At 41.9% G+C, this 14,835-nt stretch overlaps 1 protein-coding gene across 1 annotated transcript in view; it reads left to right on the plus strand.

The window, feature by feature from the left end:
* Positions 1–14,811, plus strand: part of APPL2 (adaptor protein, phosphotyrosine interacting with PH domain and leucine zipper 2) — a 32,967-nt gene extending 18,156 nt beyond the window's left edge. The window contains exons 8-21 of the mRNA XM_021386941.1: positions 896–1,042; positions 3,086–3,168; positions 6,735–6,893; positions 8,117–8,305; positions 8,612–8,654; positions 8,733–8,789; positions 8,900–8,988; positions 10,424–10,576; positions 10,687–10,739; positions 11,351–11,525; positions 12,157–12,193; positions 12,316–12,456; positions 12,634–12,681; positions 13,265–14,811. Coding sequence (XP_021242616.1) covers positions 896–1,042; positions 3,086–3,168; positions 6,735–6,893; positions 8,117–8,305; positions 8,612–8,654; positions 8,733–8,789; positions 8,900–8,988; positions 10,424–10,576; positions 10,687–10,739; positions 11,351–11,525; positions 12,157–12,193; positions 12,316–12,456; positions 12,634–12,681; positions 13,265–13,393 — 1,503 coding nt within the window. The 3' untranslated portion in view covers positions 13,394–14,811. The remainder of the gene's footprint in view (positions 1–895; positions 1,043–3,085; positions 3,169–6,734; positions 6,894–8,116; positions 8,306–8,611; positions 8,655–8,732; positions 8,790–8,899; positions 8,989–10,423; positions 10,577–10,686; positions 10,740–11,350; positions 11,526–12,156; positions 12,194–12,315; positions 12,457–12,633; positions 12,682–13,264) is intronic.

The raw sequence follows: 14,835 nt of genomic DNA on the forward strand, positions 1-14,835 counted from the left end.
CGTTGTAGCTAATCCTTATGTAAGCTTATGACCTTTGGAGAGTTCATCAGTTAAATTCACAGTAGCTCAGGAGTACTGGTGATCTAGTTTCTAAGCAGACACAAAGCTTCTAGACACGAATTCAGCAGTTATACCTGTTTCTCCAAGCTAGGCAAGCGTTGCTGAACTAGAGCCCTTACTGTCCAGGGGATCTCTTCAGATGGAGGCAAATAGCCAGATGGCTGTAAATAGACTTGTATAGGGCTACTGTTTTACAGCTGATGTGGTGATGCTGTATCACTGGGTACAATTCATTGCAAAGCGTGTCTTGAAGCCTTGTGTCTGCTATTTATAAAGCACTCCGTTGTTCCACATCTGCCTGTAAGTTGTCACTTACAGCACACCAAACTGTGATGGTGGGATTGCTCTGTGTTTCTTCTTCCTTGCCCACTGGACCACTATTCTGAAATAACACGTCTGTATGCCAGAAATGTGTGGTGGCCCTGTGCCGAGAGTGCCTCAGTTCTACAGGATGGTCCTCCAAAGGGCGTGCATTGCAGAACAGAATGTGGTACAGCACATTATGAATTATTCATCTCTGTGTTCTGCGCTTGGAGGCTTGTGTTGTGATCTCAGCTGCAAACAAATCTCTTGCACTGAGATCAGATCCAGAATATTACTTGTGGTAGTTTTGTAGTTTATAATCGCAGAGACTGCCCAAATGCTTAAGTATCTTTACAGAGCAGGGCTTGAAGTTTATTTGGGTTTGGGATTTCCTTTGTTAGTTTCTCATCTTTCGTGTTAATGAGTAGAAGTTCTGTAATGACCCTTGTCTAAAGATAACTTGAAAATAATCAGTAAATGTATTCATGTGCACGGTAACAATTTGTCAACCTACTCACCAATTTTTATTTAGCATAAGGCAGAAGTGGCAAAAGAAGTGGCAAATGCAAGGAGAAAGCAGCATCTTTCATCTCTGCAATATTACTGTGCCCTGAATGCTCTGCAATACAGGAAGAGAGTGGCAATGATGGAACCTATGCTAGGATATACACGAGGACAGGTATGGACAGAAAAACTACGGCTAGGCCTCTCCCTGGGGAAAGTAAAACATTGTAGCTCTGTACTGATGGATTTATGAGAACTGACAAGTGCTGTACACTTGTATGTAAAATCAGCCTGGGGTTAATTCTTTCACAGCTAAGTTTTCATTACAACAGCATTTACTTCTCCTGTTTACTCTTGTCTGCACAAACTCTCCCATGTAGCACTTTCCCTCCCGGCACATAATGCTCAGCATACTGATGAGGAGTGTGCACCACAAGGAACAGAGCATGCACTGGAGAACTAGAAGAACAGAACAGTAGGGTGGATTCAGCATAAGGCTGGGAAATCCTGTGTCTGATCTTCATTCTGCCAGCAAGTTGATGTGATGGCTGAGCACACATTTCTCAAATCTGTGAGATGAGGTAGCAATACTGTTAATTTAACTCTCCAGGATTTTAGGAGGATTAATAAAACTTCGTGCTTTCACAGCACTTGATTCTCATTACTGGCCCATTTTAAGTGTCTGTTGTGCTTTGAAACTGATGAAACAACGCACAGGGAAAAGTCAGAGCTGGGCTGTGAAAATAATAAAAATGGGTGCAATGGTCTGTTGGAGGTGGCACTGTGGATCATCATATCCATTGTCCTGTGTTTTTTGCTGATAATGTGCTCTGTATAAAATAGGTATTTAATGAGAATTCAGTCACTTTTCCCACCGCGGGAGTTCATACTGCTCCTTTGTCTTATAATTATGTATCCTGAGCAAAAGAACTGCACCAGTTTCCCTGTTATGGAAGCCAAACAACTTCTTCTATCTGGCAAAACTGCCGTATCTCAGTGCTTCGTGCAGGAAGGTCTCAGGTTGTCATGGGAATGGCAGAATAGCCAGGAGCCGGTTTATGTTGATGTTTTAACACTGAGAATCACCCTTCAACTTTTAAACTCTATATTTTCTTTATTAATTACTCAAAATGTTTGGCTAGTACTTCACATTTCCAAAGAAGGAGCAGGACATAAGGAATTTTTAGAGGAAGTGGTGGCTAATGTACAGGATTTATTTGATTGAAAACAGTCATCAGAGTCTAAACTGGACACGCCAGTCTGTCATTATTGTCAGTTGAATGCAGTGTTCTTCCCTCCTGCACTAGGCTTCTGAAATAAATAGGTGAAGCGTTCTTGAAGAGAGTCTGCTTTCTCTCCTTTGTAAAGGGAGTCTGTGGCCAAGAATGTAGTTGCAGAAATCTGAGATGTAGCTAAGAGGAATCCTATGACCCAGAATTAGGGAAAATGAGTGGAATCACGAGTAGTACTGTGTTAAATAAACTGCTTACCAGCAAATAACTGTTTTGAAGTTTCTGCATTTCTTTCTAGCGTAGCTTGCTAAATGTTTTTGATAAGACTAATTAATTGTGCACACGCACATGTCTGTGTTCCTAGTGTGCCCCAGAGCAGGAATCCAAGATAAAGTCTGCATGGAACTGTGTAACACGCAGCGCTGTTGCATGCTGACTGAACCATACCAGCAAAGTGAATGCAGCTTCTTCACTAGAAAGCACGCTTTGGCCTTTGTGGCTTTTTTTAGCTCCTTCAGTAGAACAAAATCCGTGGTAAAACTGTAGAACGGATTGCTCTGGAGATGTGTGCTAGCGCAGCTACGCTTCATCATTTTCCTGACTGGCTTTATACATTTCCAGGTTGGTCCACTAAATCTAACAGATGATTCATGTCCCATTCCTGTTGATAAGGTGACATTGCATGCAGTGCCTTGTAACACCACAGACCCAATTCTGCATGGTGCCAGTGTGGGAGAAGGCTGCTCATTGGAAACATACGTGTCAGCAGCCAACACCTTATGTGTGTAAAAGGGCATATGAGAGGATGGAAAGGTGCAAAAGAGAAAAGGACAAAGAAAGGCAACACAGTTGATTTAACCATTATTTGATTGCCAGCCCGAAGCAACAAAGTCATAACGGGGTCAGCGTTAGCATGGTCCCCACAGTCTGTTATTTGGCTGCCAGAACCGAGATGACTCCCAGTGTCCCTTCTTTCTATTTTTCAGATCAACTTTTTTAAGAAAGGAGCAGAGATGTTTTCCAAAAGATTGGACAGCTTTTTGACATCTGTTTCAGACATGGTTCAAAGGTGATGTAATACTTTTGTTTCTTTTTCTCTTTCTTTTGAATTCTGAGTAATAGTACTGCAACCTTTCACACATAATAGACAGTGCCAGTGTTTCTTACACAGGAAAGTGCTTCCATGCTCGTATTGCACTGCTGAACGTGCTTTGGTACAGCAGCAGGTGGAAAGGGCGGGGGATGTTTGTGCACATGAAGGAAAGTACTGTCAGTGCACTGTGGAGTATTTTTACAGTGTAGCCAGGAAAGTGTTCAAATGCTTTCTTACACCACAGTGTCTCTTCGTGAACACAAAAGCGTGACATTTGGGCTTGAAATGAATGAATAGAATTAATATGATAAAGTGAAAGTGCATTCTGAATTAGAGGTATTTCTACTTGCTGGCTCTTCTGTAGCAATAATAATAATGGATTATTATTACAGCAACCTTCCAAATAAGGATTTAGGACCCGTAGTGTTTGATGTTGTAGCTACACAAGGTAATTAAAGCTCCTTGCCTGGAGACAGTACTTATCACATCCAGTGTAGGCTGTGTCTTGTTCACTGAGTTCAGCCTGCTTTGTTTAAGTACCTATTTCAATAAACTGCCCCACTTTTGTGCTTCTACTTTTGAGATCATTTTTCCTTTGTTCCCCCTCTTTGTCCTCCTCCGTTTGTAGTGAAGATTGACATTCTCTTTATAATTAAGTCCTTGTTAATGCTGTAAACTTTACATTTAAAATGTAATCACGTTAGAGAGAACACTCGTCGTTTATTTAAAATCAGCAGGAACACTAAACTGAACCCTTTGCTTTATAGCTTCGTACATTTCATACTGGAGTATATCCAAATCATTACTGATTCTGACTTGGTGGCATTTTAAATAATGCATACTTGTTAATTTGAGAACAGTGCTATAAGTAATCTCCCTGTGTAGCAGATCGTCTTTCTCTAAATAAGTTTGTATTTCCTATAACTTCATGCTTATTTATATGTCTTTCCGTGCTCAATTCTCAGACGAGTTCCTCTACAGCCTACATAGTGTTTGTAATATTCGGAGGACAGACTTTCAGCTCCCTTGAAGCGGTGCCCTTTGTTAAGGGTAGGCACACTGCCTGGGTCTTACAGGCACAGGGAGGATCTTACCCCTGGATCGTCACGGTAGAATAAGCACTTGTTGAAAACTCTGGCGTGTTTGTGTTCTGGACAGGACACAACACTGAATGGAAGCAAAAAGAGACTGCTTTATTGGTCTGGTTTTGATGTTTTTCTGTCATGCAGCAAAGCTGGAAAGGGCAACTCGGATGTAACTGGTGCGGTTGTGTGACGTCTTTGGAAAACCCCAAAGAGAAGCTCGCAGAGTTCTGAATGACATTGTGCAGCTAAGCACTTACTGACACAGGACGTGGTTTCATTATTAAAGGTTGTGCAGCCACTGAAAAACGTGCTGCCCACTCCTTTCCTCCTTTAGTGCTGGGGATCGCAAGGCCTCAGTGAGTCAGCTCTGCTTGCTAATCAAGCTGAAAGCTTTTTGTTAGGTTTGTTTTCCTTTGGAACAAGCTGCGGAGAGCCACTGTGCAGCTGCAGAATTTCAGCACTGATGTAGTCTTGCATCTGTTTAAGCTGACTGTGAAACTGACTATATTTAGAAGTATATTAATCTATATAGTAAATACTGCTAGCAGTGTCAAAACACCTTAGAAAGGATAAACTATTGAAATAATCTCAGTAACCATTTGGTCTAACTGCCACAAATATGTATATTTATAGAACTGTCAGGCTTTCATACCTTTCTATCTTGAAGATAAGAAAGGTGGGCCTTAGGAAGAGGGTTCCAGTCTCAGGAACTCTGAAGATGCTGGGGCAGTTTTGTTTTTAAGAAATACAGGCACGTACTCCAAAAGGGCAGAAAGTAGGGATAAAAGATGCTTAAAGCATAGGTGCCCGGTGGTAAATACCTCCTAAGGTGAGCAATGAAATATACTCGTATCTTCCCACCCCATAAGTTTTCCTAATATCCTAGGTACCTATTCTAGGGAACCTCCTTTAGCAGTGGGGATGGACTAGACAATCTCCACAGGTCCCTTCCACCCCCTCAATTTCAGTGATTCTATGATAATAACTCCTCAGTTTTGGTAAAGTTAATGAAGAAATCAAACATTTACTGATATCGTTTCTCTGGAAGACAAAGGACAGCTGCTGCAGTGTGGACCTTGAGAGGTGATCTCATCCAGTCACCTGCAGAGAGCAGGATTGGCTCAGTGCTGTGTCCCGTTGAATTCTGAGTTTCTCTCTATCACACACTTACACATGCAGTGTCTTGCTACAGCTTGTGTCCATTGTCTTTCCTCTATCACTGCACACCTCCAAGAAGGGCTGGTTCCATCTGCTTCCATCCATCTGGCTCCATCTGCTCTATTCTCTCCCTCTGGTTATTAAGCTAGTGGTAGGAGCTCCTCTTCGCCTTCATTTCACGAGGCTGAAAAAGTTCTACTGCTTCTTCTCATAGCATGTGCTCTACTTTCCTGGCTTCCTTGGTTTGTTCTAATTTGCTTCTGGCTTTCATGTGCCGGGGCACCAAAACTAGACAGTGTCCTACTGGAGTCTCACAAACCACTGGATAGGTGGGAGTTATGACTTCTGTGAGCTGCTAACTGTGCTATTGCTCATGCAGCCCAGGATGTAGCTGGCTTTTTTTTTTTTTTACCGCAAGAGCATGGTGCTGTCTGACACATCAAGAACCACAGCATGGTTCTGCTGCTGCAGAACCTTCAGTCCTTTGCTGAAACCTTTCTAACCAGATGCCTCCTGGCGTTTACTGTTGCATGGGGTTTCTCCATCCCAGAGAGGACTTCGCCTTTGCTGAACTTCATGACTTTCTTGTTTGCCCACTGGGCAGCTTGTCAAGGCCACTGTGAACTGCAGCCTGCACTCTGGCGTATCAGCTAGTCTTTCCAGTTTGGTGACATCTGCATGCTTGCTGAGTACAGTTTGTCCCGTTGTCCAGTTCTCCTTAAAGACTGTAAACTCGTAGGCCTCAGTATTGACCCAAAAGAAACACCACTAATAGCCAAGTATGAGCTAGGCTTTGTATCGTAACCCTTTAATCTTTTCTACAACTCAGCCACATTTCCTACCCATCTTGTAGTCCACTTCTTGAGTTCTTATTTCCACAGTTTGGCTGTGGGGACACTATGGATGCCACGTGAAAGGTCTTGCTATCGATGACAAGTGAAACAACAACTACTGATCTCCTCCCATCACCCATCAGGCTAGACACTGCATTACAGCAGGCAATCAGGATGGTCAGGCGTGATTTACCCTTGGTAAATCTCTGCTTGTTGCTCCCAGTTGCCACCTTGACCTCGCCTTACATTACGTTTCCCATAAAATCTCATCTATAAATAAACTTCATCTTTGCATTCATTACTCTCCCAACCGGTAGGAGATTTTACTCAAACACTTTATATACTTAATTGGATTCACATATAATCTCAAATCTGATTTTTTTTCATGTTGAGTTGCGAGTGTTATGTATATCCTGCTATGAACTGACTAATGGTGGCTCTGAATTTGTTTTATTTTGTTTTTCAGCATACAGGGAGAGTTGGATGCCGAAGCTGAAAAAATGAGGATATCCCAGCAGGACTTAATTTCAGTTAATGAGTCTGTTTACACCCCAGACTCTGATGTAACTTCACCTGCTATCAATAGAAATCTCATCCAGAAGGCTGGCTACCTTAATCTTAGAAAGTAAGACAGCTGTTGCTGCCTGCTGCTTTCTAATTGCTGACTAGTTGCAACATTATTATTATGTTTTTAGGTCTTGAAGACTCTTCAGATAATGATGTTTTAGGCTCCTGAATCACTGTGGTAGCTTTTCCCTTCAACTGCTAAGTGTCTCTGTCACCTCTGAAAATGTGTTTGAGAAGCTTTAACCCAATTAGAGGCATTTGATACTTTTCCCTGAAAACAGAAGTTTACTTCTGGTTGAATTCATCTCCAGGAATGATTTTCTGTGTTTAGCTGGATAAAAATTAGAAGCCTATATGGCTGGGCTCAGATTGTTCCCAGTTCTTAGGGCTCAAGAAAACTCAGTGTTTACAAAGAACGGCTATATTTTGTATTTAATACAAGTTTTCATAAACCACCTCCTTTGCATAAATACAGGTTTTATGGACCGTACAAGTTAAATGTATGCCATACGTAGAGTTACCTCTGAAGATTTTCCAAATAAAATCTTCTAGTGCCTTCCAGAGGAGCTGTGTATACAGCAGCAGAGTTTGGTGGCATAGGGTAACCTGGTCTATGGAACTGAAAAAAAGTCAATTCATTTCTGTATGACTTGCAATATTCTTCTTGTTTCCATTGTACTGGATACTTAGGATTTTGAGCAGCATTCTAAGTGCTAGATTACAATATAACAGGAAGGATTTCATAGCAAGAGAGATAAGCTTTGAGATACTGCTTGCAGAAGACGCTTATGATGTCTCTGTTCCAAAATTACTCATGCTGCTCATCAGATTGAAAATACTTTTTTTTTTTTTAATCAAGCTTGATAGTATTTCATGTCAGTTACTCAGTGCTAACAACTCATGTATTCCATAACTAGGAGATACTGCAGAGAATCTTTTTACCTTGGGATGTTTAGAATTAGAAAGCCCCATCCAAACTGGATGGGGCTTTGAGCAACCTGATCTCGTGGGAGGTGTCCCTGCCTAGAGCAGCGTGGTTGGAACTAGGTGATCTTAAAGGTCCCTTCCAATCCAAACCATTCTATGATTCTATGAGTTCAATTCTTCAGCTTTCATTAAGGATTATTAATCTCTGCTAGGAATAGGTGTTGATTTTACTTCTCATCATTACAAATTTTGCATGGCTGAACATAAAGTTCAGGGTACGTTTGAAGTTTCTTTCGGTCATTTGGAGTCATTTTTAAATACTAATGAGTCTTTATCATTGCATCTTCTTTTTAGTAAAACAGGCCTGGTGACTACAACTTGGGAAAGACTGTACTTCTTCACCCAAGGAGGCAACTTGATGTGTCAGCCAAGGGGAGCGGTGGCTGGAGGACTGATTCAGGACCTGGACAACTGCTCTGTTATGGCTGTAGACTGCGAAGACAGAAGATACTGCTTTCAGATCACTACTCCTACAGGCAAAACGTATGAGAGACAGGCTTTCTTGGAAGACGGCCAGTCACGACTGCCCATTCAGATGCTGTTTCATGTAAAACGTGCTTGCTATAATAGTAAGCCTTTCTGGGTTTCCGGAAGGTTGTTAACTAAAAGCATGTTCATTCCCATCCTCCCTGACAACTGTCTGAAGAGCAAAGGCAGTCTCCTTTAGCTGCAGCCTAGTTGTGATTTTTGTTCCTTTAAAATTTAATGGAGATGTGGTCTGTTGACACTGTAAGACTGGGAGTCCTTCTGTATCACTGCTAGCACTGATACACTGTGTTTATATTTTAGGGGTATAACTCTTCAAGCAGAAAGCAGGAAGGAATACGAGGAGGTAAAAACATTGTCTTAATCTTGTCCTTCTTGTACAAATGTGAGCTTGAAGAGTTCAGTTTCATTTTTTGCCTTCTAGTGGATATGTGCCATCAACAACATTTCCAGACAGATCTATCTCACCGACAATCCAGAGGTGAGAGATTGTTTCCATCTTTCAGTCCGTTCCTTACTGTTTACTTTACTGTTGTTGGTTATGTGACAATGCATCCAATGTTGCTTTGTTGCTCCGTTTTGTTTTCCTAGGCAGCTGCAATCAAGTTAAATCAGACAGCCCTACAAGCAGTGACTCCCATTACTAGCTTTGCAAAAAAACATGAAGTTCACCATTCCAGGTAACGCTCTCACTTTCACAGACATGAGGCTGCTGCCTGCTCAGTCACACTCCTTGCGCAGAGCAGCAGTCACCCAGGAGAAGGTTCTATCTAGCCCCTGCCTTTACAATCATATGTGTTCCAGTAAGTTCCTTTACTTCTGGTGTTACCTACTGAAAGCCATAAGAGATGCAAAGTGTTGAGGGCAATGCTTATTGGTCCACAGCACAGCCTTGAAGCTCCATCTAGTTGCCATTGTTTTAGTTGTTTCTTCTAACAACACTGTACTTCTAAGCGCTTTGCAGTAAAGGAACAACACCACCCTCACACAAAAATTGTTAATATTGCTCTAGGATATACTCATGTTCAAAATATATATTCTATATATGGTTCCTCTGTATCCACTTTGTTAACAATCCCAGTGTCCTGCCAGTAGGAGTTCTTCAGACTCCCATGATCAGGATTGGCTTTCAAGCCTCATGTTGAACTAAGTTCCTGCTTTTAGCAGCAACGTGGTAAAAAAAAAAACGGAGCAAGTTTGTTTCATGCTGACTTCAATAGCAAGAGAGTTCTCGGTAGGTTTTGTCCAAAAATTGTAAATTCTTTTTCAGGTATTTACTTCTAGAAGTTCAGACACTTCCCAGATCTGCCTCTCAGGCCAATATCTTTATTACGATGTGTTACTCCCTTTATTCCGACTGCATACAGATTCCAAAGATCCCCTCTGAGCATGGGGAATGCCAGTCCAGCAACTTGCTCTCTCATTTTATTCACAAACGTAGCTGTTTCATTTTGATTAGAATTTTATATGTAGAAAGCTATCACCGCTTATTTTACTGGGTAAAGGAACTAGCTATTTCATTGACAGCTGCCATCAAGGTCACTTCTACATCCGTACGCAACCAGAAAACTTTCTAGAAATAGAAGATGCTGCTAGCACAAGCACTGTGCCATAGGCAGTTGCATAGTTATGATTTCTGTAGCTGTTGGACACTCAGCATTTCATTCTCATTGAAGATGAAGGAAGAGATCTGTACGTGACACTTCTTATCTATCACATCGCTTGTGGCCACATCAGATCTCAAAGACAGGTGAGGATTTGCATGTTCAGAAACAAGGCCAGGTCTCTGCTCTTTCAACTGGTCACCAGACTGCAAATATGGCCACCAGAGGGCAGGGAAGCAAACAGCGACGTGCTCCTGGCAGGCAGTCTGCAGAGAGTTGATCTGCATTAGGGTTTAATATTCCAACAATTGCTTTTGTTGTAAATAGGTATAAAAATAAGGCAGATTTTACTTTAGGCCTCAGTAATACTCATTTATGTCCATGAATACTGCTTCAATCCACTCTGGATCTTTGAATAATCTTGTCTCCATTCCAAAGCACAGATGTGGTGTCAGGTGCCACTGATTGAAAGATTATTCTTTTTTTTTTTTTTTTCCCCTTTTAACTTTAGCCAGAATGTGAAGAATACAGATAACGGTAAAACAACTCCCACGGAATCAGCTGGCATTCAGGACTCCACACAGCTTATTGCTCTTGGAACACCCATCCAGTTTGATATTGTACTGCCTGCCACAGAATTCCTGGACCAGAACAGAGGTGGCAGGTATGGTTAGAGACGGTGCTTTCTCACCTTAGCAGAGTGATTTCTGGTGTTACAGCATTTATGTGTGGTGGCCAGAATCTATCGTGATAGTTTTCATTCTTCTTTCACAGGCGTGCAAACCCATTTGGGGAGTCTGAAGACGGTAGCAAAGATGAGGAGGAAGGTCAGTGCTTCATTTTCCCGGATAAAAGCAGCCACGATCTCAGGCTTAATTCAGCTGTCACCCTCTTCAGTGTCTCTTAATGAAAGCACGTGGCATCATGGAGCATGAATAGCAGCACATTGTACAGCTGAAGCTGGTTACGTTTCAGAAGCTTGCCTATTAAGTATCACTGCCTGTAATACAAACACTTTCTTTCTTTGACAGTCCAGACTGTATTGCAGATTAGGTTTATTTCAAAAGTTTAAAGGCAAAAAGACTTGGTGGTCTTAGATCTGCTGTCCCATTGCAAAGTAGGATGGCTCACACAGGGGCTAGAAGAAGCAGGCACCTCTACACAGTCAGCAACAGCAGCACCCTGAGCCGCTGCAGGACAGGGGAGAGTGCAATGCCTGCTGCATGCCCTGTGTCTCAGACTGCACAGCTGGATCTCCATAGCACAGTTGAAGCAGCTTAAATCTGGGTCAGAACAACACATGGCTCATAGAAGGAAGTCACCACCCACAAGTTTACCACTGTATTTCCGGGGGGAAATAAAGTAACTCCATCAATAACTTCAACTACTAGAAAATGGAAGTAGCACAGTGAGAGAAGTTATGCCTTTTATCTTCCAGATTCACTGCTGCAGCAGATGTTCATCGTTCGGTTTTTAGGATCCATGGCTGTTCAGTCAGACAACACAAGTGAGGTGATTTATGAAGCCATGAGACAAGTGTTAGCCGCTCGTGCGATCCATAACATATTCCGCATGACTGAATCTCATCTCATGGTCACCAGCAAGAACCTGAGGTACTGCAAAATCTTCATTGCTTATCCCTTCTCAACGTGCTGTTCTCTTCACAAAACTTGTGATGAGTATTTTCTGCTTCTCCAAGAAATGCACCCTTCGAGGGAGCGAGATCCTGAGATTGACTTCACTTAGAAAAACACCCTGCTGCCTTCAGTTCTAAGAACATCCTGCCAAAACATAGAGGATGCGGTGGGGCTGTAAGACCCTACCAATACACAGAATAAAAAAAAAGTATTGAAAGATTCTCTTAGCTCACTTGTAGTAACAGCAGAAGAGCCCCTGCTCTGTCCTGTTGTCAGTATTGTCACCGTAGAGTATGTCTGCACAAGACATTTACTTTAACTGGAGCGCATGTTGGTACACACATGTACAGCGTTAGCTCGTGCCTGCAGGATGCTCCCCAAATTGGTGATTCCAAAGGTTGGGGTGCCAACAGGCCATGCAGCTGAGAGTCAGGGCCTAGAGTTAAACTTTGCCATTGATGACTTGAAATCACAATAAAACACAGGATTAGTTTCCTCACTTGTAAAACTGATACAGTGATTGCCTTAACATTATCAAGCACTTTGAAGTTACTGATAAGAATTGCTCTAAAAACATCTTTTTTTTTTTCCCTACACATAATTGCAGATTAATAGATCCTCAAACACAAGTTACGCGAGCAAGTGTAAGTAACTTCCCTTGGAAACTGGTTTTCTATCACTGCACTGAATGCTCAGGCACACGAACCTGAGCTCTTGACCGAGCCAACCACATGATTAAAAATGGTTTTTTATTACAATTTTCCAGTTTGAACTTGCCACTGTGACTCAGTTTGCTGCTCATCAGGATAACAAGAGACTGATTGGTTTTGTGGTCCACCTCCGTGAGGCTCCAGGAGAAGAATCCCTGAGTGCTTATGTTTTTGAGAGCAACACAGAAGGAGAAAAGGTTTGCATAACGTTTGTTAAAATACTTTATTTATACGTAGTTATTACAGTGAAGCGGTATTCTGCCTCTCCTTTTACACCCCTATTTAAATTTGCATTGACGCTTTCCTGTTTTAATACTGATTAAGCAGCAAAACCAATAACAAAAACCTGAACTTTACATACATTTCTCTTTCAGATTTGCTATGCCATTAGCTTGGGAAAAGAAATTGCAGAGGCGCAGAAGGTAAGTATATTCATTCCTTACAGACGTGCTTGTTTTGCTGCATGTTCTCCTTTTTGCACCCATTACTGTTCCACTTCTAAAAACTCTCATTCTTTTCTCCTTTAAGGAGAAAAAACAAAACAATGAAGGTTTTCCACTTAAAATAAATGGCAAGGTTACCCAGCTCATTGTATAAACACATCCATGTAAAGTTGCGACACCACTGCATTAATATTTCCTGCATGGTTTCACCACCACAACTTCAGAACAAGTTGGGGGAAATGAGCTTGTAGTCACTTGCAGTAAGCACGCTAAATAAGAACTTGGCAGTTCTTTTTCTCTTTATTTTTCAGTAATGATAGCACTGTCAGGTAAGAAAATAAGGCTCAAAATAATAACATTTTTACTTACCTAAGAGGTGTTCTACTGCAAGGGATTATGTTTCAAAACCTTAGGCCAGAATTATTCCCATTGAAACCTTTAGGTTAAATGGTGTCAAAAAAACCAAACAAACATGAAAACCTCAAGCTGCAAAGCTTTAACGTGTACTGGAGAAACTGTGCTCCTCTGAAAGATTGCCCCCTGAACTTCTATCTTCCTTCAGGACCCAGAAGCATTAGCTCAGCTAATGAAGTCTGTGCCATTCACAAATGATGGGAAGCTTGTGCTGCTGAATGATCAGTCGGAAGAGGATGGAGCCACACGTGAAGAAGGAGAGGAGTCAGAAGCATGAAGAACTCATTTCCTCCAGCCCATCTGGCAGCAGGAGAAGCTGGGAGACTGTCCAAGAATCTGTTTTTAAATCATCTGAGCACACGTGAGGCCACAGCTTCTGGCACCTGCTAGGGAGATGGCAGTGTCTTTGCAGCAGTTTCCTCAGGCTTTGCAGTAAACAGTAGCAGAACTCTGGCCTTTGGAAATGTTTGCATTTGTGAATGTGTAGCATAGAGGTGGGCCTGGGATGCTGGCACTCTTAGGCAGCGTTTCAGCATTAGCCCCTTGTTGCTGGCAGCTGTCAGCCACAAAGGGTTAACATCACTTCTACAAGCTCACAGGGAGCAGCCTTCACTGCTGCCGGAACGAGTGCGAATTGGAAGCTGTCAGCTCCTTTAGGAAATGCATCAGGCCTCTCACTTCTTCCCCTAGTTGGTTTTTATAGTTTGCATGATTATGTGCATCTGAATGAAGGTTAAAAATGCACTATTTACTTTATTTTCAGATGAAGTTATTTTTAGTCTAGTTTAAGCGTAACAAGATCTATCTTTTATGCTAGCCTATTTACAAAGCAATTTGTTAAACACTAAATTTTTCCTATTAATATAATCTATTTTTATATTGCGCCTGGAATAAGCTTACAAAACAAATTTAAGTGCCTACTCTTACCTTTATGGAGACTGCATTCACATTCTGTAATTAAATAATGGGCATAACTTAGCCCCTGGCTTTATTGCTCTAAGAATCATGCAGACATGAGAAGCAGTCAGCAGCGGGGGCACAGCGGCCACGCATGGTTTTTCTGTGGTTAGATCCCTTAAAATTAAGAGAAGTTGCGGAGACAACTTGTAGGACCAGTAATTTTATAATAAAGAGCTCTTTGTATTTTTAATGTGGTGCTGGCATGCAGCATTGGAGCCTACCAGCAATCTTCAGTTTTCAGAAGCTGAGCAATAAAACGCTAGACGAGCAGGCTGCAGCACGTGGCCTAGCTTCACAGCACATTCCTGAAATTAGAAGCCATGTAGACCAGCTAAGAAGTTTAGATTTTCTTCCTCCCTCTGGTTTAACCTGAAGACACGAGGAGCTGTACTTTGCAAGAACAAACAAATAAATGGGAGTTACCGAAGAGGGAGGCGGGGGAGGCCGCATGGGGCATGGTTCATGCTAATCAAGATGAGGTAATCGGAACAAACAGCTGAAAATTTTCAACTGAATTTGAGTCATCTCAAGCATTTTATAGGAACTTAGGTTTTCTGTAAGCGTTCTGTGCTACGGGCAGCTGAAAGAGGACAGGGAGCAGTGTTTGCCATGTAATAAATTCACTGAGCTGGTTGGTGACTGTTTGTAAGAGCCGTGGAAGAAAACTGCCGGTAACTGACACAAGCATTCCTTCATCAATAAAAGCTGAGGCTGTCTTATTAAAGAAATTAAAAACCCCGCAGTCCTGTTACTGAAGAC

Source organism: Numida meleagris, chromosome 1 (assembly GCF_002078875.1).
Source record: "Numida meleagris isolate 19003 breed g44 Domestic line chromosome 1, NumMel1.0, whole genome shotgun sequence".
NCBI classification, from domain to species: domain Eukaryota; kingdom Metazoa; phylum Chordata; class Aves; order Galliformes; family Numididae; genus Numida; species Numida meleagris.